Here is a 26892-nt window from a genome sequence, read left to right on the forward strand (position 1 = left end):
GGCGGGGCGGGATGGCGGCGGTTCCTTCGGGGCTGTTCGCGGTGTACAAAGCGCCGGGAGTGGCGTGGAACCGCGTGCGGGATGCGGTGGAGGCGCGGCTGCTGCGCGGTGAGCAGAGCTCCGGGACCCCCCCCAATACACCGCGACCCCCCACACGCGGCGCTCTCCGATCATTGCCCCGTTTCTTGCAGAGCTCAACGCGGCCCCGGCGCGGCCCCCGCGGAGCCGCATCCGCTTCCTGCCCGCTGCCAGCGCGGGGCCGCCGGGGTTGGTGGCCGTGCGGGTGCCGGTGTTGGCCGAGCACCGCCTGGGTAAGCGCCGGGAGCGGCGGGGGGAGCGGAGGGGGAATGGGCCGGGGCTGATTGCCGTCTGTTTCCGCAGTTCGAGGGCCCCGCTTCACGCAGCTGAAGATCGGCGCCGGGCACCGGCTGGACGTGAAGGCCTCGGGGGTGTTCGGTGCGAGCGGGGAGCGGCGCGGTTGGGTGGGAGGGACCCGAAGGCGGCCCGTGCTGTGCGCCGCCCGCCCGCAGCTCCCGGGGCCGCGGTACCCCCGCGACGGGCGGCAGCGCCGGCACGGCTCTGAGGGCGTCCCCGCCTCCTGTGTTACAGTGCTCGGCGTGGGCCACGGCAACAAACTCCTGAGCCACCTGTACAGCTGCCACCTGAGCAAGGTAGGCAGGCGCTGCGCAGCGCCGCGGGCGCACCGAGCGGCCCCGGGATGGGTTCTGAGTCTCAGTGCCACCCCGGAGGCGTTCCGGACCCGCGGGGCCGTGGGGGCGCTGGGCCGGGCTGACGGCCGGACGTGATGCTGCTCCGTTGCTCCGAACCTTCCTGTGATGGGTTTACTCCCTTTGCTTCTCTCGGAGGTTTACACGGTCAGGGGGCAGTTTGGTAAAGCTACCGAGGACTTCTCGGACACGGGGAAGCTGATAGAGAAGACAACGTTTGGTAAGAAACGGAACCAATGTGTTTAAGGGGGAAAAAAAAACACAAAACCCTCAACAGAGCACAGAAAGCTGAATAGCGGGGCGTTCGGCCAGGTGGGAGGCACTGCAATAAGAGGCGATGCTCCAAATGCTTCCTGGCCTCTCTTTATGCACGTTGCCCACATGCAGTTGTGGTGCTTCAGTCCACCTGTGCTGAGTACAGCACACACACTGACCCAGGCTGAGCTCTGATCCCGGCGGCTGCTGCTGCTGTGGGTGGGACTCAGATCTGCTCACATCACATCTGGAGGTAGAGAAGGTGAGAAGCCTTTGTGGAGTTCAGTCCTTCAGCCACTTGTATGCATCCACCTTGATGTTTGCAGACCATATCACGAGGGAGAAGCTGGAACGGATCCTCGCCGTCATCCAAGGGACGAATCACAAAGCCCTGCTGATGTACGTATGTAAAGAAACAGCGTGGCTGTGTTTGCCATTACAGCTTGTAAAGGTTTGAGCAGACAGAAGTGCAGTCACTCACAGTGCTCTGTATGCCCGTGAGAGACCACTGCTAAGTGTCCTTTTTGCATTCGGACACCTCCAGCTCCAATAGGCTGCAGTAGGACCTCCACTGATGTCTCATGGATGTGGCCAACCACCTCCCTCCCAAACTGCTACACTACTGAGCACAGCACAGCATTAAGATGTGTGCAGAAACTTAATGCATGGGCAGCCCTGAGAATAACAAGTGCAGCTCTGCCTTAGTCGAGACCGTATCTATTTCAAATCCCACTGAAGAGCAGCACTCAGTGTCTGCTCTGCTCCTCTTCTCCTTTTTCCAGGCATTCTCACATCGATATGAAAACACAGGAGGCCTACGAGCTGGCTGTGAAGGGGTTGATTCGTCCCATGGGAAAAAGCCCCCCAATCATCACTGCAATCCGGTGTCTGCAGTTTGCACTCCCTGAATTCCAGCTAGGTAGGGCTGCTGCAAGGCTGGGGTATATATAAGTTGGTAGAATTCACTTCCTTGTTAGTGACCTAATGCACAGTGAATTGGTGGGAGCTCAGTACCAACCAGCAATGCCTGCAGTGCTGTGAGTTGTAGCCTGCCAGCTCAGCACAGCATCCCTCTGCTGGATTATCTCCGTTGTGCAAAGCTTCTTTTCCCCCCTTTTTCTGAGAGCAATTGTCTGAAACCCTGTAGAACTGAAGATGCTGTACTAAACCAAACCAGCTGCACACCTCCCTCATTTTGCTTTCCTTTTTCTTCCTTATGCCAGTATTTAAATGCAGTGCAGCTCAGTGGGCACGGGAGGGTGTTTAAGCATGCCTTGCTTTTCTGCAGTCAGTCTTCTATTGCTCCCAAATCATTCGTCTTACCACAAAGGTGGTAAGGTAAATCTTCTTATCCACTTTAAAATAGCTAAATCTCTCTATAATTCTGCTACATACACAGATTTGTTCTCTAAAGCTTTAGTTTCTGGAGGGGCTGGGACAGCCTGCAGCGTTCCAGCAATGCACAGTCCACCTGTGCTTTATCACAGCAGTCTATTCTGCTGAACTGTTACCTTCAGCATAAGTGTGATGGACGTCTGCATTACAGACGAGGTCTGAGCCGTCCCATTGCTTTGCCCACTCTAAAGGAATCTCTCTGACCTTTCAGAAATCCACTGCTTGCATGAGACCCAGCAGTACCTCCGGAAGGTAGTCCACGAGATTGGTCTGGAGCTGAAATCATCTGCTGTGTGCACACAGGTGCGAAGAACACGTGATGGTGTCTTCACGTTGGATGATGCTCTCCTGAGAACGCAGTGGAACCTGCAGAGCATACGGAGTGCAATTTTGGACTGTCAGCTCAGAGTGAAAACTGAGTTAGAGAAAACAATGGGCCATTGGGATGGAAGTGTTCTTCAGGAGATGGATGCTGAGACGGCCCACACCGCTGACAGCTGAGCGTGTGCTCCAGAGGGAACATCCACAGCCCATCTCTGCAGCACAATAACATCGCTACGTGCTGACAGAATGATGGACAGCAGAAGGAAAGAGGTTAATTGCAGTTCACTTCCACCACTTCTTCGAGATGACTTTAATCAGAGAGGCATTTTTTCATTGACAGGCTGTATAATTCTTTGTTTTAAAGCATTGTAAACAGTTCGTTAACAGGAGGTAGCCGTGCCAAAATCCCTGTTGGCTTTGGGATCATTAGGTTGCTATGGGATATTGAAACCCCTTCCCAAATTGTTCAGCAGCAGGAAACACAGGCAGCATCTTACAGAGCTGTGTTCCCTTGATTGCATGGATCTGTTTGCTCCTTGCAACCAGCAGCACATCTCCCCTGCTGCACAGGTTTTTATTTTCCCAAGAGTAGTGCATTTGCTTTAGCCCTGAGAGCCAGAAATGAGACTAAAAGAGGGCTGCAAGGGAGGAAAGGCAGCTCACCTGAAGTCCTGCAGGGAAATGGCTGTCAGACAGAGCGTGTGCAGTGGGGAAAGAGGGACTGACACAAAGATGCTAACAGCACAAGGAATAAAACTGAAAGTGACCTGAAGGGGAAGAGGCTGTTTTTGGGTTCAGCACTACAGACAAATACACGGATCTGTTAATTAAGAAAGAAAAAGCTCTGTCTGTTTTTGCTGAGGAACCAGGGCTGCTCAGGGCTGTGCTGTGCTGTCCTTTGGCAGCTGCCTGCAGGCAGAGGTACTGCCTCGCCGTGGAGGTTTCAGTTCTGTAATCCCACTTGTTACCTATTAGATCATTGTAGGTGGATTAGACTTAACAGAAATAAGCTTTCTAAATGTAAATTAAAAATGGTGCTGTTGCAACATGCAGTATTTTCCTGCTATGTACCCAGCCAGAGACTTGCTTACTTCTAGATATTTACATATTCTAGAAAGCAGCAGAAATTGTTGGTCCTATTCTTCTTCTGGATTTGGGCAAAGACAAGTGTAGTTTATCTTCCAGACTGCCCTTAAAGTACAAGGAACAACTCTGGGAGGAGCAGGGACGGAGTACCTCAGTAGCAGAGCTCAGTCCCTGAAGTTATTAACTCAGAGCCTGGAACCCTTCCATTTTGCCCTGGGTCTCCCTGCTCTGCAGATAGCAGCCAGCACACAGCACTGCTCTGTGCCTGCTGCAGAGCCTCACCAAGGGCAGTTTGCTGTTGGCTGGCTGGTTTGTGGGCATCCATCCTTTGTGGACAACAGTCTGAGATGAGGACACCATCCCCGACAGCTGTCTTGTGCTAACTGAAGCAAAACCAGCACTGGTTAAGCAGGCAGAACGCCTGCGTGACTGCGTTAATCCCAGCGCTTCTACAGGGAGGGGTGGGGGGGAAGGAAACACGGACCTCTCAGTCCTTAAATAACCTTCCATAAGCTGGGCAGTGGGCTGTGCTTCATCCACATGCCTCACGCCTTGCACAAAGCGGTGGGATTTCTGTATGTACTTCCCAATGAAGAAGCACTGCTGAACACCTTGCCTTGTCACTGTGTTCTCAGCAGCAGCTTTTCTGACCACTTTCTGATATCCAGGCACTGCGAAGAGAGATTAATTTCTTTCAAATTTAAGAATACGAAGAATAGATTGCAATACAGGCCTGACTGAAAGCAATGGGGGAGAAAGGAAGGTGTAGGAAATAGAAATGGACAGGACACTGAGCTTGCCTGAAGCAGGAACAACGTATGTGGTCAGAGTGCTTTATCTGTTGGCACAAAGCATCCAGACTGGGGTTGTGCAGTCACTTTCAGTCCTGAGAGCTGACACTGAAACACTCCTGCTCTCACCAGAACTGTGCTTAGGGCACTGCTCACTTTCACTGCGACTCCGCATTTACAATCAGTAAACGTAATCCTGCAGCTCTCGTTCCCAGCAGCAGTGCTGCCACACTGCCCCCATTAAGAGTCCTCAGCAAACATCTGAATAACGTCTTTAAAGTTGTCTCAGCACAGAATATAGCTTAAGAATTTGTTCCCGAGTTCATTTCATGAGTCATACGCTCTCAAAGTGAATTACTGAGGGATGCAGTAGCTGCTTTAATTCGGGTCAGACAGTTCAACACAATGTTCTGTTCACCACAGAAATGATACAAAACCTCTGGACATTACAGCAGTTAAGTACAAAATTGCTGAGCACTCAAACCCCTCCAGATCCAATCAAACCAAACCACCATCACAACTTCAGCCTTCCTCTCTTCTCCTGATGGCTTCCCTGACCCAGCAGCTGTCACATCACACGGTGTGCCCTGACTTCCTCCATCCATTCAGAGGCTGCTCCACCTGCAGGTTAACACACCCAGGCAGAGCCTGGATGCTGCAGAGAAGCAAAGGCTCATTGAGAAGAGTTTCAGCACCAACCTCAGATTACAACCATTCAAATTAGAAAATAACAATTAGAAACAGTGTTTCTCAGGTAGCAGAGCAAACTGAAAGCATCCCAAGTCCACAGCCCCAACATCCCTTTCCCGCAAACAGGAATGAGCTGATCTCATCCACAACTTGCACATTCCAAAGCTGCTGAGAAACGTGGCTGCTAACAAAATCTCCTGAAATTCAGCATATTTGCTGCTTCTGTTGGCTCCAAACAGGTACAACACCACAACACAACAGCCCTGTAACAGTCATGTCTGCAGGTCACGGCAGCCTGCAGGTCCCATGTTAGTCATTAAGCTCCAGGTCATACTCAGGGTACAGCTGCTTCGTAGTAACCCCTCGGATAACAGCTAGAAAAGAAAGAAGTTGCATTGCTTTCATCAAGAAGAGAGCAAATAAGTCAGAAAGGACTTGCGTTCTCCTCCCAGTAGGCTCTAAGTATCCCACAGAACCACCCACAGCCAAGGAGCCAAAGATTGCCAGCTGTGCCCCCTCCCCCCGCCACGTTGCTTTGTTATGGAAGCCTATAACACTGAGGATTCTTTGAAACAAGCTCTGCCTTCATGGCATCAGTGCCTCTATGAATACATACAGCAAGAGCTTCTCCAACAGCCTTCCCCTCCTTACCCAGTTTGCCCAGCAGCATCTGTCCAGCATCTTTAATTTCGTTGTACTCATGGAGCAGAGAGATGTGCTTCTCCAACTCCTCCACGCTGTACCCTCTGGAACAAAGCCACAAAGGTCAAAACAAAGCCAAACAAAGCTGGAAGGATATCTGAGCCAGCCTGGTAAAACCCCTCTGTTTAGAACAACCATTTTAGGTTGGATATTAAGGAAAACTGCCTTCTCAGAGCAGTGAGGCATTGCACGGCCCAGGGAGTGGTGGAGCCCCTATGGCTGCAGGTGTTACAGAGCTGTGGGGACGTGGCATGGAGGGATGTGGGCACAGCAGGCTGGGGATCAGAGAGCTCTTTTCCAGCCTTAATGTCTCTATAATTAACCCCATCTCCCCCCATTCAAATCAAGTGCACATCGCCTCACACACAGCAAAGGAAACGCTCATCCAGGCCCGGGCTGAGCAGTGCTGCAATCCACAGCCTCGGTTTGTGGGGGCAGCAGCTACAAAACACACCCGTTCACCCCCAGTTTACACATCGTTACCTCAGCAGGTGGGTCAGAGCCTTCCCGACCAAGCCCTGGGGAAAACAACAGGGAATCATAGAATGGTTGAAAAGGCCCACAATGCTCATGCAGTTCCAACCCCCTGCTATGTGCAGGGTCGCCAACCAGCAGCCCAGGCTGCCCAGAGCCACATCCAGCCTGGCCTTGAATGCCTGCAGGGATGGGGCATCCACAGCCTCCTTGGGCAGCCTGTTCAGTGCGTCACCACCCTCTGGGGGAAAAACTTTCTCCTAATATCCAACCTAAACCTCCCCTGTCTCAGTTTAAAACCATTCCCCCCTGTCCTATCGCTATCCACCCTCACACACGGCCGTTCCTCCTCCTGTTTATACGCTCCCTGCAAGTACTGGAAGGCCGCAATGAGGTCTCCCCGCAGCCTTCTCTTCTCCATGCTGAACAAGCCCGGTTTCCTCAGCCTTTCCTCATAGGAGAGCTGCTCCAACCCCCTGCCCATCTCAGCGGCCCGAAGGAGCTCCGTGCCGCATCTCCCGGCTCCGTAACTCAAAGCACGGCCGCAGTACGGCGCAGCCGGGCCGTCACGGAGCCCCGCGGGCCGTACTCGGACAGCAGCTGCGCGATCTCCCGGTCCAGAGCGCGGTCCTTCTCCTTCAGCGCTTCCACGTCATCGCACGGCGCTTCTCCGCCCGCTCTGAGGGGTGGTGGGGCCGCTAACGGGGCGGGAGGGCGGCCCACCGGGGATCTGAAAGCGGCACCGCCGCTCCGCCGGGCGCCGCCGAGAGCCCTGAAACAGCGCGGGGAGCCCCGCGTCAGCGCAGGGCGGCCTCAGCGGGGCGATGCCAGACGGCGCGAACCGAACCGAACCGAACCGCTCCGCTCCTACCTCCGCTGCGCCGGCGGCGCGATGCGCCCCGAGGGGGAACAGCGCTGCTCCGCCAGGGCCGCCGCCTCCCGCGCGCACCGCCCGCACGGGCACGGCGCGGGGCACGCCGGGAGCTGGATGCCGGCGGCGCGGGGCACGCTGGGAGTTGTAGTCCCGGGCCCGGCCGTGCCCTCAGCGCCGGGGAACGCATTCCTCCGCGGGAACGCGCAGGGGACGCCGAGGTGGGGCACAGCGCGTGGGAAGGAGCGGCTCTCCCCGCAGCGGCGCCGCGCCGTGCCGGCGGGCCGGGCCGGGCCGAGCGCTGCCCCCCGGGGCCCGGGCGGGGCGGTGCTGCGGTGGGGGCGGTGCGGAGCGGGGCGGCCCGGAGGTGACCCCCCGGCCGTGTCCGCGGGACCGCGATCCCGCACCCCTCCGCCGTGGGCGGGCCCTGAGTCGGGGCACGGGGGCGGGCCCGGCCGCCATTCACGCCCCGCACCGGGGGAAGCGGGCCGGGCGGGGAGCGGAGCGGAGCGGGGCGGAGGGGCACGGCCGGCCTCAGGCCCCGGGGTGGGGCGGGCGCTCGGGGCGGAGCCTGGCTGCCGACCGCACCGCTCCGCTCGGCGGCTGACGTGGCCCGGGCGCGGGGCGGACATGGCGGACGGCAGCAGGCAGAGCAAGCTGGCGGCGGCCAAGAAGAAGGTGAGGGCGGAGGGCCGTGCCGGGGCCGCGGGGCCGTGCGTGGAGCGGAGCGGGGAGGCCCGGAGCGGAGCGGGGAGGCCCGGCCCGGTCCCGCAGCGCTCCGCGGCGCCCCGGCTGTGGAGGCGGCCCGGGGGGGCCGGGCCTGCGCTGCTGCGCTGCCTGCGTTGTGTGTCTGCCGCGCTCTCTGCCTTCTGGATCTCTTTTACATCTCTCTGTTTCCCCTTTCTTCTTCTTCTTCTTTTTTCCTTTCTTTTCCCCTTTTTGTTCCCTTTTTTCCTCCTCGCGGGGCAGTTCGGCCCGCTCCGTCCCAGCGCGATGCCCGCCTGTGTCAAAGTCAAACGAACGGGAAAGTGCCCTGGAGCAGCTCGGGCTTCCATTTTGAAATCCTCCCGAGGATCCTTTTCGTTCCGGCGCTTATCACCTTGACGTGGAAGCGCAGCCCCGCGCTCCACGGGCGCTCCCAGGGCCGCAGGAAGCGCCGCCCGCGCTCAGCTCCGGACTGCGGGCATTTGGAGCATCGGAACCCCGGGCGGCTCAGAGCCTCCCCGGGGCGAAACTGACTTTAAATCGACATCCATCGCAGATCGCTCATCCCCGCGGCCCGCAGTGCCTCGAGCAGTGCGTTATCTGGAAGGCCGTCCTTCTCCTTCTTCAGCTCTTCCAGTGTTCTCTTTACATCTTAATATCCGACGCCGCTTTTCCAGTTTGCGTTCCGTGCTGTCATTCTTTGTTCCTTACTGCTGTTAGTTACAGGCTTACAAATACCTCTTCTTGCAGCATCAAGTTGTTTCCCGGCTGCTTCCTGAACTGGGGGCTGAAGTTGAACAGTGACAGCTCTCAGTCTGTTGTCACAAAGCCATCGCTCTCAGTCTCACTTTCGGAGCCCCTGAACTATTGTTGATATATATACGTTCCTTTCCCAGACAAGGAGCTCTTTGAGGACAGTTTCTCTTCTTCTCACAGCTCAGCTGAGCTCTTACCCAGCGCTCTGCTGTCGTGTTGTTGATGTTATGCTCACAGTGGATGCGTTCTGGTTGGACTTCAGGTTATCCTTTTTTCCCCCGCAGCTGAAGGAGTACCAGCAGAAGAACAGCCCTGGAGCCACTGCGGGAGCCAAGAAGAAACGAAAAGCTAAAGAAGGAAGTAGGCCTGAGACTCCCACAAACGATGACCGGCAGTCTCCAGAGAACGTGAGCGTCCCCCCCTTCCTCCCAGATAACCCCTCTGCCTCATGTGTGGGTTTCCCAGACAGCACGACTGCAGCTGGAAGAGGGTTATGCAGTGTAACGTGAGCGGCCGAGGCGCCCGTGTTAGCAGTATGTGAGTCAGGCTGTGTGCTGGAGCAGTGCTGGAGCGTCCAGAGCTGTCGTGCAACCCTGGATGAACCCCGAGCCGCCCTTCTGGGATGTGTGCTCCTCGGGAGCTGGACGAGGCCGGTTTCTTTGGCTGCCTTTGATGGAGGTTTTTCTCTCTGTCCTTTTCTGAGCCGTTTCTCTTTTCCACTTCTCTTTCGCCTCCTTTAGATTCAGAACATTCTGAAGGTGCTGGTGTCAGACCTTAACCGCTCCAATGGGGTAGCCATACCCTCATTGGACAAAAGGAAGGTGAGGCAGTGCTCCGTGTCCCTCTCAGTGACTCACTGTCCCCTCTGCATGCTCAGCTTCTGTTCACACTGACCTTGATTTTGGATGGAGCCTCGTTCTGGCATGTCTGCTGTGTTTTGTGGCTGTTGTTATTAACACGGGGCTGTTTGTTACCATGCGTTTCCATCGCTTGTAAGTGCTTGTTTCCTCCTGTTTTCTGTCAAATAAGTGAACCACGTCCAATGCACATCCTTCAGACAGCTGAGCTGCAAGGTAGAAAAGAACAAGCAGCAGAGTTTGGGGGTGAGGCAGTAAACCAAGTTAACTGCTGAGAGATGCTGTGCTAGGAAGGAGTAGTGCCTTTTTAATCTGTATTTCTCCTGGTCTGTGGTGGTGTTTTATTTACTTCAGTGCTGTGCTCCTGAAGGGCAGGTTTCTGCTCATGCCTGCCCTGAGCAAGCTGTGTAGTTATTCCAGCAGCCCCATTTTATGACAGGTGATGAAAGCTGCACAGGTGATGTACAGCCTGGCAGGTACCACAGTGTTAAGTATGTTTAGGCAGGAAGTGTGGTATTTCTAGTACAGCATTATAGGCTTGAGTGCCTTCCCTCAGTCCTGGAGAAGGAAGGGCAGGAAGAAGTCCACTGAGCAATGGAAATGTATTCAGGTGCCAAACAGACCCTGCGGTGCAGGCTGTGTGTTGTCAGAGCTTAAGTGATAGGAGGACCTCCTGTGAGCTCTTTATTATTTTACGTATATGTATGGTATATATTACCATGTTTGTTTTTATGATTTATTCACTTTATAACTGTTTGTTGTGGAAGCAGAAGGAAGGCATTCCTCTGGTTGTGTTACTGACTTTTGCATCTTGAATAACGTTCCAATCAGAACAAATTAAGGACGTGTTTTTGAGGTGTCCTGGGCTCAAGTCCACGTGGTGTTCTCCATTTATGAGAGCCTGAACAAACAGAGATGAAGTAACCTGCACCTGAAATAAGCAAGGGAGCTCCTGGCTTTCCTTTAAGCCCCTAAAATACATCGCTCCTTGAGAGCACACGGCTGTCCTCCAGACCAATAATGGATGCAGTTCCATTTGTTCCCCTCTGCAGTTTTCCAGCTCATTACTCTCATTAAATCTGTCTTCACTGCTGCTGTAACCCCGTGGCTGTTTGATTCATGGATGAAGTAAAGCAGGTAAATAGGGAATGCCCAGAGAGTTCTTGTTTCGTGCAGACTGCCAAGAATGAAGCGACTGAAATAAAAGGGAACTCTTTCAGATGGATTAGCAGAGAGCTGCAGTGCATTGGTGGGGTTGGCTGCTGAAGGACTACTGTTTGCTTCGTAGTGTCATTAAATGATGGCTTATCAGAGCTGGAGATGAAATAACACTACTTGCCATGAACCAACAGAAACGCAGCTGCTCTGGGTTTGTATGCTCACTGAGCTGCCGGACAGGATGGATGGAGTTGTCCATCTCACCATGGCTTGGTGCTGCTGTTGTCAGCTGTTACTTATCCTCCCACGAATGCCGGATGAGAGCCTTCATCACTGCCCAGGAATAGCTTTTAGGCCCTTTTCTATTTAGATTGTTGTAGCTGTGGGATTCCTAGCTTTGCCAGGGCTGTGGGCACCTGTTCCCAGCCGGGCCCATTTTGGCCTGTTCCCAGATGTCCTGTTCCTAAATGTCTGGTTCATAGCTTGCTGTTTGAGTTTGACTAACCTGGTTGTCAAGCAGTCATTCGCCTGTTCTTCCCCACCTTAATTTGCACCCAGTGATCAGTGTTTTCCCCAGAGACGTGTGAGGGGCAGTGCTGTACCAGCAGTGATGCCATCTGGCTTTGCCCCTTGCTCACTTTTTGACAAATCCTCTGCAGGAAATCCAGAGCGTGAGCTTAGAGTAGGGTGAGATACTGTCAGCCCTCATTAGAGAAAGGATCGTGATGATAGGGCAGTTCTTCAGACTGGATCTAGCAGGACGTAGGGCTGGGATGACTTTTGGTTGTGGGTTGGTGCAGTCACCTGTTTGCTCTGGGGAGGACATAGATTCACTTCCATGTGTCCCTACATGACTTTGTTCACGTCTGTTTCTCACAGGCCTATTGCAAGGTGATGTGTCCACGTGTGTCTCCTTCGTTTTGCACGTAGGCTGTAATTCCTGTGGTGTGTTTTGTGACAGGCATACTTTGACAGTGATGTTGCCACTCGTAATGCTGACCAGCTTGCTGCCGATGTCCCCGTGCTATCTAACAGCAACAGCCTGCCTAGCTGTGCTTCTGTCCTGCCTGCTCCTGGGAGCACGCAGCTGACACAGGTTTGTGAGTCATCATCAATATCTCCACACTGGTTAGCCATCTTTTTCTGAGGAGGACAATCCCCAGAACTAACTCACGTTGTCTCCTCTTAAATATACTACGTTCTCCACTCTCCATCTAATCATCATCCGTCTGTGAGAGGGGAGAGTACCAGCATGCACACATGCTGCTTCCAAGGCTGCGACTCTCTTCCCCTTCTCTCCTATTTAATTAGCAGAAAGCACTCTTAATAATACAGAAGGTCTCCGGCTGGCTGGAGCAATCTGCATTTCCTTTCACTGCTTAAAGATTCTGTTGAAGTTTTTCCAGCAAAGCACAGCTGATTATTCTGATAAATGGTAACAGCAAATACAAAGCCAGTAACACTTAAGCCCCTTAATCCCAAGAAACGTAGGCACTCAATGCTCAGAAATTATGGGCAAGCTGGGAAATGAGCTGGTTTTCTTAGGTTGATCATTCTTTGGGAAGCAGTAATTAGAGGTGCTGTGGAACCCGAGCCCAGATGTAGTCAGGCCTTAGGGACACATTCACAAACACGATTCCCAGCTTTTCTTACAGGCCTGTCAACCTTTGTTTCAATCCACAGATTCATGAAGCTGAGGATCGTAAAAACACTTTGGATGAGAACAGGTGAGCGTTTGTGTTTGCAGCAGGATGCCAAAGTGTCCAACAAACACACGGTTTAGTACTCCCTGCTGCTTTACTGATCGGGGCAGTTCGCTAGGAGGAATGTTCACCGTGAGGTCTGTCTTTGTTCCCAGGTCTCTGTCATCAACAGAAAGCCTCCGCCAGCTGTCTGAACAACTCAATGGCCTGGTTGCTCAGGTACAGCCTCATTTTGGTCCATCTGTCCTAATGATTTTTTGGGGTCTGATGCGAATCTTTAAGCAGCCTGCTTAAGAAAACACTCTTCAGTGTCAGAGATGTCTGCAGTCATCCTACTAAACAATGAGATAGTGAAGCACTGAGAAGCTAAACTTCCAGTTTTAGGAATGTTAAAATTTCAGCAGTAGGAAGAAGAGCAGAGTGGGTGAATGAACAGCATGTATTCATGGAAACATGTAGCCTTGATTTAGTGGCAAAGAATCTGAAGTCGATCTGCATAATTCATTTCAGCTTGCCACAGGGGCAGTCTGCATCTATCCTTAGCCAGGAAAGTGTTTTCTTTCTGTGGCTGTCTCTGGTACTTAGAAGTGAAGTGTGCTATAAGAAGTATTATGATAGTTCTACTTGATAGCGATTTATTGCCTGAGGGAATAAAACTGACTGACTTGACTATTTTTCTTCTAGTCTACGTCATATGTGAATGGGGAAAGTGGTGTTTCTTCCACTAATATTAAGGAAATGGAAGTAAGTTGCCATGAGCCTATGATTTGCTTATTTTCTAGTCTAAGTCAATTGTTGGGACTGTGCTAATGAGACCTAACTGAACACACAGTTCACATACGTTGTTGTCCAGTGCTGCCTTCTGCTGTGCTCGGGTAGCTGTGCTCAGCAGGAGTGGGTATTTCCAAGATATTCTGAGGTATTTCTGGGGGGGCTTTGGGATCATTTGGCCTCAGTGCAACTCTTAGTTTTGATTCACTTTTATGGCAAAAAATGCCTTAGCAGAAAGCACAAGTAAGTTAATGTAAGTTAATGTCCCAGCTACTCTTGTCGGATCTGTAGATTGATTTGGGGAATCTGATTTTATCAAACTGTGATGATGATTTGTTTTTCTGTCCTTTTTAATTAATGCTTTTTTCCTCCCCTCCTCCTTTTCTGCCCCTTCCTTCTTCTCCTGCCTGCATGTGCCCATCAGACACGTTACCAGGAGCTGGCAGTAGCCCTAGATTCCAGCAATCTAACTAACAAACAGCTCATTACAAAGATAGAGGAATTGGTAAGAAACAATCCAACCAACCAGTTTGATATTGTCTCTGCTGCTCCTCCATGCTCTCTGGGTGTCTGCAAGGCTATGGGTTCTCTTATAGCACCACAAGGAAGGCTGCTTTCATGACACTTTGAGTGGAACAAAACGGGCTGTACGGGAGACCTGTTAGGAAGATCAAAGTCTCAGGCCACTTATGGTTGCATCAGCTCATCTGAGAACAAGAAGCACAGCTCTGCTGTTTCTTCTTAAATTTACTGTTGCTCTCACTGTGTTTTCTGTGGATGATAAACATCCTGATCAAACAACTATTTCTGGGCCTGGTCTGAATCCCTGAAATACAGAACTCTCGTGCTGGCAGCAGTGTGAAAACCTATTGCTGCAGGTGGTGATGCTGTTCTAAATATATTAGCAGAGTGGGAGCAGTAGGTCTAAGAGAGAGCCTGGGGCTGCTTTCTGATCGTATCCTCAGCTTCTCTTGGCACTATGAATGAACTGCTTTGTCCTGTGGCTTGCATGGATTCCCGCTGCTGCTTTTCAGCCTTCAGCTTTAACACTGCAAGAAACGTAGCTAAGTGGACTTGTTTCGGTCTGAAAAGAGCCTTTCTTGGTTTGAAATACTTTTCCCCATTTTGTTCCTCTCACACCACTCTTTTTTTCCAAAGTCCACCATTTCCCAGTGCACCCCACAAACCCCTCCTGTGTTATTTTTGGTTTTGAGTCCTTTTGGTTTCATTCTGTTTCTGGTTTGTCTTTCAGCTGGGCTGCAGGGGTAGCTGGTAGTGAGGGCAGTGCCTGCCCAGGACTCCTCGTTTGCCTGCTTTCTGACAGGCACATGAAATGCTGTCTGGAATTACACAGGGCCTTTGCTGCATTTGCAGTCTTGTTTTCTTTGTTCTGGTTGTGTTCTGTGCTGGCCTTGTTAGACTCAAAACCTCAAATTCATCAGCTTCCCAGCTGCAGTCGTGTTTCAAAGTGAGCTTGAAACTGAAGTAGTCAAAATGGGCTGATGTCTGTCCTTTGGAAAGGGGAAATACACCATGCATGTAGCTTAGATGTGGGGCATCTGTGTGAAACTGCCACGAGGACAACAGTAGTGAGTAGCAAATGCTCCACAGCACCCACATCTTCACACAGTTTGTGTGGCAGCCCAGTGGGCAGCTGACAGTTCTGATGTCTTTCTCCCCATGTCTAAAGATGCACTGTGTACAGTCAATACTTCCAAAGACTTCACCCACAAGACCAAAACTGACCAGGACAGGATGGTGCCCTTTCTCTGCATACCAGCTCTTTTTCATACCAGCTTTTGCAGGAGCCTGCCAGCATTAGTGAACTTCTGCATGATTTAAAGGCCAGTTGCCACATGGGATAAAAGTTGAAGGGCTCAGCTGAAGCACAGTGCTGTGCTGTGGCTTTGGGTTTTTTAGATGCATTTTTGGTCATTCCCCTGCTGCATCAGGGTTATCATTCATGTCAGAGATGTGGGGTGAAAGCGTAACTGAAGTTGTTGGATGCTCAGATACATACAGGGGTTTTGTAGTGGTGTTTGTGAATAACTGCAGTAGGAATAACTGAAGGAAGCCCCAAATCTATTATTTTAATAGATAGTCTTCTTGGTCTTCTACATAAAAAGATAACGGGAACTGTTTGCATTAATTGGGCGTGAATCCTACTTCAGTGAAGTGAAAATATGCTTCAGCAGTATGAGAATATCTCCTGCTAACACTGATGCATCCATTTTCTTCTGTAGAAGCAGCAGAACCAAGAAGCAGTGAATCAGCTGGAGAAGGTAAAGTGTGTCCTATTTTTGGATAGAGATAGAAATAGATTTGTTCTTCTGAAGAAGAGAAAGCACAGCGGCCTGTGGCACCAGCCTATGTGATCTTGTCTTATAGAGCTGTAGGATCACTTAGGTTGGAAAAGACTGTTAAAATCATCAAGTCAGTCCTACCATCTGCTCAGCACTACCAAACCCACCGCTAAACAGTGCCTTTAAGCACCACATCCACACATCTCGTAAATCGCTCCAGGATGGTGACTCCATCGCTTCCGTGGAGATCATCCTAGAGTCGGGTCTGTTTGTAGCATTGGGTTGAGTATTTTGACTCCATGAGCCAGGCCTGGCACAGAGCTTGCTTGTTTTGATGAAAGTTAAGATTTAAATGCTCAAGTATTGGAAGGCTGCAGTGGAAGCAACAGATTACAGTTTACGGTCCTGTCAGTAGTTTGCATTCCAAACACTGCCAGCATAAGGAACCTACTGTTGCCATTCTAGGATGGATAACCAATAAAGTAGTTAAAGAAATGGAAGACTGAAGCATGGCTATTAAAAATGATGATACTGGTTAGATGCTGGAATGATCCTACCAATGAATCGCTGCTTTTTTTTTTGGACATAAAACAAGAGGGGTTTACAATTTAGTGCTGAACAGGCATTGTTTGTTTGTACAGGAAAAGAAGGAGTTTGAACAGAAATTTTCTAAAGAGCAAGCAGCACTGAGAGAACAGCTACAGGTAAGGCAGAGCTTTCACTACAGTAACATGACCTGGCTGCTGTCCTTGTCTGGATTACTGAGCACTGTGTCTTCATCTTGGAAGCCAACATCCTTTCAGGAGAACTGGGAGAGCCAGTTAGCTAGATTGTACTTAAATGCAAGAGCTCTTTGTCTCACTGGATTATCCCTCTGTGGCAGCAGGGATGTTGTGGTTGCGAGCAGAGATTTCCTGCACTGAGCTCCTTTTTCTTTCTCCAAGGTTCACATCCAGACGATTGGAATCCTAGTTTCTGAGAAATCTGAGTTGCAGACAGCCCTTGGACATACTCAACAAGCTGCACGACAGAAATCAGGTAATTGACTTGGAGCACTCCAGCTCGAGCTGTTGGTTAAACTGGATTTCAAGTCAGAGGCACGATGGCTGCTGGCTGCCAGCTCACAGCACTTGTTGGTTCCTTAATGAGCAATACTTGGCACCGTCACCACTTCTGTCATCATAGCTGCCCCCAGATTGGAGCATGGTAATCCCATGGCAGTTGAGGTTCTTTTGTGCATCACTGAAGCCCTGTCAGCTCTGCTCGGGCCTGGTGACTACCCCAGACTGTTCTTTTCTCATTTTCTTCAGATTCTTTTAAAACTTTGTTCCCTTTCATCGCCCTTCCTCCCACACAGCTGTCATGTTAATGTAGGTTTTACCCAGGCCTTTCATTCTCAACTAAATTTGAGCCATTTGCCCTCATAGGAAAAAAAAAAAACCAACCCAAAACATAGTGCCTCTTGCTCTGCAAAGGACATCTCATCATCTCCCTCTAAAACTGAGAAAGGTAGTTGCTGACAGAGAGCTTTACTGCTCAAGGTTGCTGGTGAATCACCCATACTGTCAGGAGTGGAAGCAGGTCGACCAATTTACAGAGCTCTGTATTGTTTTAAGAGCTTGTTGCTAAAGCAGAAAGTGCTGTTTAGCCTGTTCCGATAAGCCCTTTGTGGTTTAGTCTCAACTAACTCTGCTCTGACTTGCTTAGGAGAAGCTGAAGACCTTGCTGCTCGTTTACAGTCATCTCGCCAGAGGGTATCAGAGCTGGAACGCACTTTGTCCTCCATCTCCATGCAGCAAAAACAGTCAGAGAAGGTAAGAGCCACCTCTGTGCTTAATTAGCAGCTCTGCTTTTGGCTAGTTGCTTGTCACTACGCTACTGTGAAGTCTGTAGCCCCTGCTTAGAGAAGAGGCTGAAATTAACCTTGTTAATTGTTAATTAACCTTGTTAAGTACTGTATTCTCATCAAGGCAAACCTTTCATGCAGATCTCTGTGACCACTAATCATATGGCCCAGTGGCTGCCTTCAGATCTGGCACCTTTCTACATGAGTCTTGCCAGCTCCACGCAACAGCATCTCTGACACCTCCTCCCAGGAGGGTCTCCATCAAACAGGCACTTTGCTATTGATACTCATCCAGAAGTTTGCAGAAATAACCTCACCATCAGTTAGTGGCATCATGTTCAGAAACACTGAGCAGATGAATTCCTGGCAAATCCATCCTTTGTGTGCAGTCTGATGGTGTAATGAGCTGCAGCACTGGCCAGCCAACTATAGTGATAGGTGAGGTTCTAAGAAAGGCTGTGCTGGGGATTTCACTCAAGTTATGACCTCTTCTGCATTAGCTAGTCTGTTAAAAGTAAAATAAGGTAATCTTTGAACATTTCATTTGTATGGCTAAAGTCTCTAATTGAATCAAACATTTGTTCTTTCTCCAGCATAATAAAGAGTTGGTGAAGGAGCGAGACAACCTGAAACTAGAACTGTACAAACAGAGGTAAGCCTGTTTTGTGTGTTATTCCAGAGTAATGCTATTCTTCTCAATAGAGCCACAAAGCTTAGGAAGGGGCTTTGGCCACGGTTGGTGAGTTGGGAGGCCAGATATTCAATGTAAAAATAATAGTTTAAAAAAGCCAAAAGATTAGGTGGGTAATACAGCAATGGGACTCAGTGCCCAGGGAGGCTGTGGATTCTCCATTCTTGGAGTGTTCACAACAGCTGCACAGAGCTGTGGGTAACAAGATCTGGTGGTAGTATAGTCCTACTTTGAGAGGGAGGCTGGACAAGGTGACCTGCAGAGGCTTCTTCCAATCAACATTTCTATGACTCCCACTGCTGTGAACTCAATGACATGGGCACCTGCAAACCCATAGGAAATACACTGCTGCCACTTGAATGTTTTTGTGTTCGTTTCAGCAAAGGTAGTGAGGAAATAAAGCAGCAGAACTCAGAGCTGTCAGAGAAACTCCGCTCCGTGGTTTCTGAGAACTCAGCCATGAAGTTGGATGTGGAAGATTTACATAAGAAACTGGAAATGGCCGAACTGATGATTCAGCAGGTAATCACACTGCTGGGATGTGGGAGTAGATCACACTGATCATTTTAAGACTTGTTTCCTGGACACTGGGGGCAAGACTAAATTATGGGTCTTAAAGGCAGGCACAGCATCCCATCCTATTAGGAAAAGGTTTTCTGTGAGGTCTCTGAGGAGCAGGAAGGCTGTGCTCTTAGGGTTGAAAGACACTGTGATATCAGTCTGCTGAAAGAACGTTATACAGGTTGAGAAGGTGACTGAACATACAAGTGTGCAAATACAGTGACTTTTCTTGTCACTGTTCACTATTCTGGTTACCCAGCTGTCGTTCAGTGTCACTGAGAAACAAATTGAGTAGAGGTGCTTGCACCTATCCTATCAAGAGGCGAACTGGACAATGGCAACTTGGAGGTCAGCTGGATAAAGTCAAGCCAAGTATGATAATTAAAACGGGGATGTGTGGAGCCAGCTGTTAGCTGTTGGAGAGCAGGCTCAGTGGTAAGGTGAACCCACCATGGAAGAAACTTAAGTGGCTTAAGTTACCCATAAGATAAAGCCAATTGCTGCACTGCTAGGAAAAATATTTTGTCTTACCTGAACCAGCCTTGCTGTTTAGTCCACCAATGTGTTCCAGACTCTGGCTTTAAATTCCTGGCACGTCTGACAACCTTAAAGTTCACAAGCATTCATACCATCTGATGTGTCTGCGTACGGCAGACTCTTGAAATGCAAAGTTTCTGAACCAAATGATTTGACTAAAGCCCATTTTCTTAATTAAAAAGTAGTAAACATAAAATGGAAGCAAGGGGCCACCTGGTTCAGCTTGTTTTACAGGACTAAATCTAAGGTTTTTGATTTTAGATGCCACTTTCAGTCAACTTTACAGTGAGTTGAAGCATTTTGAAGAGCTGTGGATGGTTATAACGTGGATCAAATGGCAGGCTAAAGTCAGGGGAGAGGCCAGACAGAAATGGAATATTAACATTTTGCCATAACCTTTTGATTTTTGTGGGCAGTTCTCAAATCATACGGGGAATGTGGATGCAAACCAGCAGTTACAGATGGCACTGGAAGAGAGGGCAAGTCTGGAAACCCAGATTACTCAGGTAAGTTGTTAATGTATTAAGTGCACTGATGATCCAAATCTGTAAAGAAACTTGTGTGGCAGAAGAATGCAGCCCGAGCTTTCCAAGGCTTTATCCCTTAAGTAGTCAGCCGTCCTTCAATGTATTCAGTTGGTACAATTTCCCTTGTTTTGTTTTTATCAGCTTTCAGAGTCGCTTCACCAGCTCCGGGCAGAAAGAGATCAGTATGTAGAGAAACTGAAGGAAGAGGGGAGCATTTGGCAGCAGCGTGTCCAGCAGCTCTCTGAGCAGGTAACCTCACAGCAGTGCCACAGCTGCTTCCAGTGAACACAGGCTTAAGTGCAACAAGAGCACTGTTTTAACTTGAGCTTGTGTGCCCTTGCAGGTCCGCACAATGGCAGAGGAGAAGGAGAAGCATGTGGCCCAAATTCAAGAGCTAGAAAGCAATGTTACAGAGCTGCTGAGCAAATCAGGTAGGACTTCCAGAGTGGGGCTTCATACTGCAGAGTACCAGCAGGTTAACTCTGTCCCCACTGTGCAAGTATTTGTATGTATACAAGTAGGTCTGATGCTCTCAAATCATGAAGAGAGCTGAAAGACTGGTAGCCCTATGAAACCTTTCATTCTAGCAGACAGCAAGCGAGCTACTGCCAGTAACTGCCCAGCAGATGGTTTATGTCTTTAGTTATCTGCCTTGCTGTACTGTTAGGCCCATGAGGTTGGGCAGGTAGGATTCTTGCTGGGTCTGAGAGAGGGAGTCAGCAGCACGCAGCAGGACACTGTGGTTTTGGGGTGGTTTGCTTGCTTGCTCCTCTCAGTGCCCCGTTCCTCTGGATACTGCAGCTGGTGATAGTTCCTGGGTCACGGAGTCCTGCAGGTTGGGGTATGTTCTGCACAGCTCTGTGTGCTACCCAAGAGATTCAGCCCTCTGACCGATCTGCTTTTGATTCCATTTCCTCAGCAGTGAAACCCATGGATGTTGAGCCATCTTTACCAGCAGGACCTACAGCAGCTGAGCTGAGTCTGCAGGAAGAGATCAAGCGGCTGCAGCACGAAAAGGAGGAACTGCATGGGCAATACCAGGCCCAGGTCCGTGACAACGAGCAGCTGAGCCACCTCAACCAGGAGCAGGAGGAGCGGCTGCTGGAGCTGGAGAAGACAGTACAGCGCTACAATGAGGAGTCTGTGGACAGACAGCAGATCCTGGAGAGCATGCAGAGTGACAAGGCCACAATCAGCAGGGCGCTGAGCCAAAATCGAGAGCTGAAGGAGCAGCTGGCAGAGCTGCAGAATGGGTTTGTCAAACTGGTATGTCTCTTTCGTGAATCTTTTCCCACTATTTCCCACGTTGGTGCAATCCTGTTGTAGCATAGATGTAAAAAACAACTGTCAGAACCGTCATCTGCCTTTATTTCCTTGGAGCTATGAGTGCTCAGCCTTCTGTGATATATATTGCCATACCAGGAGGTGCCCTGTAATTCCTTACTCTCTCAGGTGCTCTGGCAAACAAACCAATATCTCTGCCCAGAGCTGTATCCTTTTTCTTCTCTTCTGCTGGCAGCCAGGCGGTTTCTTTCCCCTGAGTATTCTTCCAGCTTTACTCATGAAGAAGAAATTCTCAACAGTCTTCTGTCCTGTTGCTGTCATTGTTTCTGTCCTGAAGCTGAGTTCTTACTCTTGCTTCTTTCAATGTAACAGTTTCCCCTTTGGGGCCCTGGCACATAACACACGGTCTGGTCACTGTTTTTTCTTCAGATCTTTCTGAACTTGTCTTCTTGGTTTTGAATGTCTATTGCTTTATTTGGGATGTTCATGTCACCCATCTGCTTTGGATCTGACAGGCTGTGTGATGTGCCAGGCCCCTCGTTGGCACTGTCCCAGCACTGATTCCCCCCCCTTTGCTCTTCTCCCATCTTCTCAGCCTTTTTTAAAGTTGATTACTGCCCTTATTTACAGCTCAGAACAACACAAGGGATGGTATCCCACTGTATCAGGAATTAGCGTGGTTTACTGATTTAGTTTATGAGAGCATATACTTATGGTGATTGGGGCAGTTTCCTTCTACAATGGTTTTGATTCTTGCAGACAAATGAAAACATGGAGGTTACAAGTGCCCTACAGTCAGAGCAACACGTAAAGAAGGAGCTGGCTAAGAAGCTTGGGCAGCTGCAGGAGAACCTGGGGGAGCTCAAAGAGACGGTAAGCAACAGCAGTAGGACGGCAGGGCAGGTGTGCGAGTTTATGCTAAGGAGAGCTGGAAACTTCCCAAACTTTGATGGAAAGATGGAAATAGGTATTGTTAACGATCAAGCTGAGAGCCCTCCTGTGTCATCTGCTATCTGATGTGGGGGACCAGCGTGTGGGGACAGATGGTGGCTGCCTGCCTCGGTGGTGGCTTTGGGGCAACACTGACAGTTTGGATCGTGCCACACGAGTCATCATCTTTTCTGGCAGAAATGATCTGATCTGATGGTTTTCTCATGTGTTGTTAGCTGGAACTGAAAACACAGGAGGCTCGGGCTCTGCAGGAGCAGCGGGACCAGTACTACGGCCACTTACAGCAGTATACTGTGGCATACCAGCAACTGGCTGCTGAGAGGGAGGAGCTGCAGAAGCAGTACTTGCTTCAGACGCAGCTGATGGACAGGCTGCAGCACGAGGAAGTTCAGGGGAAGGTGACAGTGGAAATGCACCTGAAGGAACTGCAGCAGACTAAGGTAATAATGAAGAGGGGCAAGTGGAAGGACTGGAGGCAAAATGCTTAATTACACTGCATCCTGTGCAATAGAGGTGAATTAGAGATGAATGATAATGATCTGGAGCAGAAGCACTGGTGCTCTTTTGTTTGGGTGTTTGTTTTTGTGGTGATGCTGCTAGCGACTGTTTTCAGTTTGGCTTGTGCAGGTTTTAGTGAGGAGCTTTCTCACCGATGGTCTGCTTCTGTCTTGCAGGAAAGTCTGGAAGCTGTAGCAAAGGAAAACAAAGAGCTGCAGGCCCAGATCAGTCAGTTAGCAGCAGAGCTGGATGGCAGGATGCTGCACAGACTAGATGGTGTGTAACTGCAGCTGCTCTCCAGGGACGGGAGGTGGAGCTGGGCTCTCTGGGGTATTCCCTCTTTGTTCACCTCCCTTCCTTTACAGGGGATGGAGTAGAAAGTGAAGTGATGTCTGAAGAAATGAAAAACCCTTCGTTTGTGATCCCAGAGAAGTTTGAAAGCCATGAAGAAATGGTGGGTCTTAATGGGTAGAAAAGCCTTTGTTCTCAGTTGTGAGCAAATGTCTGGAAGAGGTGGCAGATGAAATTGCAGAGGTTCCACAGTGTGTATTAAGTTGTTCATCAGCTGTGATCCCTGCAGCTGAGGCACAGGGAAGTGTTACAGTCCCTTTTACACAGCAGCAAAAGAACCAACAAGATTCCTGCAGTACAGCTGAAAAATAAGCTGGCAGTCCAGCAATGGTTTTAATTACAAAGACAACTCAGCTGGCAGAGTGGCTCTAACTATTGTGATGATTGGTGTTCTCCTCGCTTTGGAAGGCAATTTGGAAATGGTGTTGAACATTACTAATTTTTTCTGTAAGTGTAGTTGTAACCAGAAAATACTGTGATCAAAGAGTTATTGTGGGAGTTGAGGTTTAACCTGCAGAGAAGAAATGATCTGTGCTACTAGAGAATGAGAAGACATGCAGTAGTTGCTGCCTGGGTTAGTCCTATGGGTTTCCTATCCATAAATAAAATGGGGTAAATTTCTGTTATTCTCTGTACCCTGGGATGCACAGTTGATCACACACTTCACATCAGGAAAATCACTAACGTGAGTCCTCTGCAATTCACCTTAGGTGACTTTCTTGACGTCTGCCATGTCCCAAGTGGAGAAGGAACGAGAAGAGATGAGGCAGCAGTTGGCTGTTCAGAAACAGCAGTGCAGAAACCTCCTGCAGCAAATAGCAGCTCTTCGGCAGGAGCAGCAGCATAACATCACACTGAGTGAAGGTAAATTCTGTACAGTGTGGGTACGGAGATGTGCCCCAACCTGGCCCTGCCCTCTGTGAAACAGACCTATGGGTTTATGAACGAATCACGCTTAAGCAGGCACTGTCAACTACAAATGTCCTTTCCAGATTCCACTATGGATAGTGTTCCAGTGGAGGTTCATGAGGCTTTAAAAACTGCCATGGAGAAACTACAGGTAAGCAAAGGATCTCCTGTTCTTTCTGCCCCTCTCCCTCACCTAGCTAGGTTTGCACCCAGTGCCAGACTCTTGAAGCACACACACGTTGCAGGGGAATAAGTAGCAGATGTTCTATGATAATAAACTACTTCCTAAAAAGCAGCTTTCCTCATGACTTCTCTCATCATAGGAGAGCTTCCCCCTACCCTGCCCAAAGACTGTAAGGGCCTAACACTCATCTACAGTCTTCTCCTAAAGAAATAGCTGAAAAATAGACTAATTTCGCCCTGCTGGGACGAAGCAGATCTCTCCAAGAACTGCAGACTAAGCGTGACCACAGTTGTGCTGGCCCAGCAATGAGAAGGCACTTTGTTCCCTCAGTCCTTCTGCTTCCCAAAATGCAGAGATGCTTTGCTGTGCCTTCTGTAGCTCTGTTCCTTTTTACTACCAAATCGGAGTAGTTGTTAAGGCAGCACGATTTGCTCCCTGGGCTCAGACCGATGTGAATGGAGGGTGCTGCCTTTAACGCGGATGTTGCCGTATGTGAGCAGCTGAGGTGACTCGTACCCATTTTTGTGTTCAGTCCCGTTTCACAGATCTGATACAGGAGAAAGCTGATCTGAAGGAACGGCTAGAAGAGCTGGAACATCGCTGCATACAGCTGTCTGGGGAAACAGACACCATTGGTATGTTTACACAACACAAGCTAGAGCTTTTGGAGCTGAGTCTGCCACATACCGAGCAGTTCAAGTCTTGCTGCCTAGATAGGCTGGGCTTCCAATCCAGGGCTGGATGTGCTGGATCCTCAGGTAGCATAGGTTTATGCTCACACTGAGGCTTGTACCTCAATCTCACTTATTCCTTACGCTTCTCTTGTGTTCCAGGGGAATATATAGCATTATACCAGAGTCAAAGGGCTATCCTCAAACAGCGGCACCAGGAGAAAGAAGAGTACATCAGCAGGCTGGCTCAGGATAAGGAAGAGATGAAGGCAAGGAATCTCTTCTGTAGTACTACAAACACAGCATACACTTGTAGGCAGGCCTGGGGGACACCTGCACAGTGCAAACCTTTATATGTTTACCTTCTTCATCTGGCTTTAATTTTGAAGTTGTAACAGTGGCAGAACAGCAAGCTGTAGTGCAGTGTTTGTGGCCACGCGGATATGCATGCTTCTTAAGTTTGCCTTTGCTTTGATGCAGATAAAATTACTGGAACTGCAGGATTTAGTGATGCGTCTGGTCAAGGAAAGAAATGAATGGTACAGCAAGTACGTAGCAGCTGCTCAAAGCCCAGAGCTGTTAGCAAGCCAGAATGAAAAGGCACTTCCAGTGGAGAGGCGCATCGAACTGAACGCTACTGATGGAGAAGGTAAGCTGGAGACAGAACAAGTTATATCAAATGGAATAACCCAGGGTCTCTGTGCGTGGATGGGAGGAGTTACCTGCCTGCTGTGTCTTCTGTGTGCCTTACAGGGTTACGAGAAGTGAATTTAGCAGATGAAGCAGAGCAAGATGCTGCTGCTCTTCATCAATCCAGTTTCTACCCTACTGACACTAAAGCTGCTCAGCCAAGCCAAGAGGACCCTACAGCAAAGCAAATAATGCAGCTTCTCAGAGAAATCCAGAACCCTCAGGAGAGGTCGGGCTCCTTGCTGGAAAACCCCTGCATTCCGTTCTTCTACCGTGCTGATGAGAATGACGAGGTCAAAATCATGGTGGTTTAAGTAGCTCCAATTCTTATTTACAGAGATTTTCTATGAGCCTACAAGGACTAAACTGACTTGTATGTGCCCATACTGCTGCTCAGCACCCTTGGTTAGAACGGTGATCTGCTCTAAAGACAGCAGGAAAGAGGGATTGCAGCAGATGGAACTCAGCATCATTCCTGCTCTTCCCTCTGTTACTTGGTGTGCTTGGAGCACAGGCTGAGTGCTGTCGGCTCTCCAGCTGGGTCTGCTGCAGGTTGGGGGGGAAGGGACTCTTTGGCTTCTGGCAAATTCTTGAGCCCTTGTCCTGTATCCCTGATGAGCACACAGCTTCACAGCGGTGACTGAGCAGCAGCCCTCGTCCATCAGTCACGACTGTAACCTGCCTACTTCCTTCTAAGGCTCCCAAAGCAACTAACTTAACTCTGGTAACAAACTCTTGGGATGGTTGGTTTTGTTTCACACCATGCATCTTCAAACTTCCTCCTTTCTTCCTCTTGCAAACCAGCCTTGAACAGCCACAAGGTGCAGGCTTCTGGCTAGCTAGGCAGCACACACAGCTTCATTCAGCGCTAGGGGCCGGGGCTGAGGGCTGCCTTCGGAGTCTTTTTGGTTACTTGACAAAGCTTTATGTGATTAGTGGGAGCTGGGGGTGGAAATGTAACTGCACTTTGAAGGACGGTGTGTTTCACTTGTGTGTGTCTGAAGGTTTTATTTATTAAAAAAAAAAAAAGGGAGAAATAAGTAAAAGGAAACCACTTAATAAACATGCTTTGTTTTGAATTCCTGGGCTCCAGGTTATGTATTGCTTAAATGTCTTCTCCCATTTGGGTAAGAAATGTATTAAATGGGTGGAATCCAGCATCCTTTCTCCCTGCTTACATTGCTGGCGCACATCAGCAACAGAGCAGTACCAAACAGAGCCTTGAAGCTGGCAGCCTCACTAAGGAGAAAACACGCTGTGTGCAGAGCTCCTCAAGTGGCAGCAATGCAGCTCCATGGGGTGTACAGACTTCAGGTGAGGTGCACAGATGTGTACACCTAAGGGCTCGGCCACAAACTGCCTCTTTTAAATACGGTTACGGCCTCAGCAGCAGAGCTCTGGGGAGAACTGCATTGCCCTGAGTGCAGCAGCCATGCAATCCCCAGCACAGCCCTGGGCTCGTGGTGGTGAAAGCTGAGCTGCCAAGCAGAGAGGTGCAACCACGTCAATGCAGTATCCATTCTTGCATTTGTCAACCGCAACAAAGGAAAAAGAAACCAAACCAAACCTCGGGAAAAACATCATCTTCCTCAGTGTCTAATGTGGCTGAGCTTTAGCAATACG

The 26892-nt window shown here is 49.9% G+C and overlaps 2 protein-coding genes and 1 long non-coding RNA gene across 13 annotated transcripts; 2 read left to right on the forward strand and 1 right to left on the reverse strand.

The window, feature by feature from the left end:
* The first annotated feature begins 3 nt into the window (after positions 1-3).
* Positions 4-3748, forward strand: TRUB2 (TruB pseudouridine synthase family member 2). The gene is made up of 8 exons (XM_015279564.4): positions 4-108; positions 192-311; positions 382-456; positions 610-671; positions 867-948; positions 1310-1382; positions 1766-1902; positions 2590-3748. The coding sequence occupies exons 1-8, from the start codon at positions 12-14 to the stop codon at positions 2877-2879; spliced, it is 936 nt and encodes a 311-aa protein (XP_015135050.1). The 5' UTR covers positions 4-11; the 3' UTR covers positions 2880-3748.
* Positions 3749-4923: 1175 nt separating this feature from the next.
* Positions 4924-7556, reverse strand: SWI5 (SWI5 homologous recombination repair protein). The gene is made up of 4 exons (NR_171550.2): positions 7317-7556; positions 7035-7217; positions 5921-6015; positions 4924-5643 (listed from the first exon to the last, which is right to left on the reverse strand). It is a non-coding gene; the product is annotated as an SWI5 homologous recombination repair protein (long non-coding RNA).
* GOLGA2 (golgin A2) lies at positions 7323-26348 on the forward strand. 11 transcript variants are annotated; one of them, XM_004945821.5, is made up of 28 exons: positions 7323-7994; positions 9062-9184; positions 9518-9598; positions 11754-11888; positions 12476-12519; positions 12651-12714; positions 13180-13239; positions 13691-13771; positions 15510-15548; positions 16211-16273; positions 16514-16607; positions 17277-17383; positions 18009-18067; positions 18487-18628; positions 19621-19710; positions 19873-19980; positions 20075-20162; positions 20651-20997; positions 21775-21888; positions 22182-22406; positions 22641-22740; positions 22830-22918; positions 23526-23679; positions 23808-23875; positions 24441-24543; positions 24742-24848; positions 25060-25228; positions 25333-26348. In XM_004945821.5, the coding sequence occupies exons 1-28, from the start codon at positions 7338-7340 to the stop codon at positions 25581-25583; spliced, it is 3762 nt and encodes a 1253-aa protein (XP_004945878.4). In that variant the 5' UTR covers positions 7323-7337; the 3' UTR covers positions 25584-26348. The 11 variants fall into 11 exon arrangements, with proteins under 11 accessions (XP_004945878.4, XP_015135026.4, XP_015135028.4 ...); XM_015279540.4 differs by having other exon boundaries at positions 20654-20997; XM_015279542.4 differs by lacking the exon at positions 13691-13771.
* The last annotated feature ends 544 nt before the right edge of the window (positions 26349-26892 follow it).

This window comes from Gallus gallus, chromosome 17 (genome assembly GCF_016699485.2).
Source record: "Gallus gallus isolate bGalGal1 chromosome 17, bGalGal1.mat.broiler.GRCg7b, whole genome shotgun sequence".
Classification (NCBI taxonomy): Eukaryota; Metazoa; Chordata; class Aves; order Galliformes; family Phasianidae; genus Gallus; species Gallus gallus.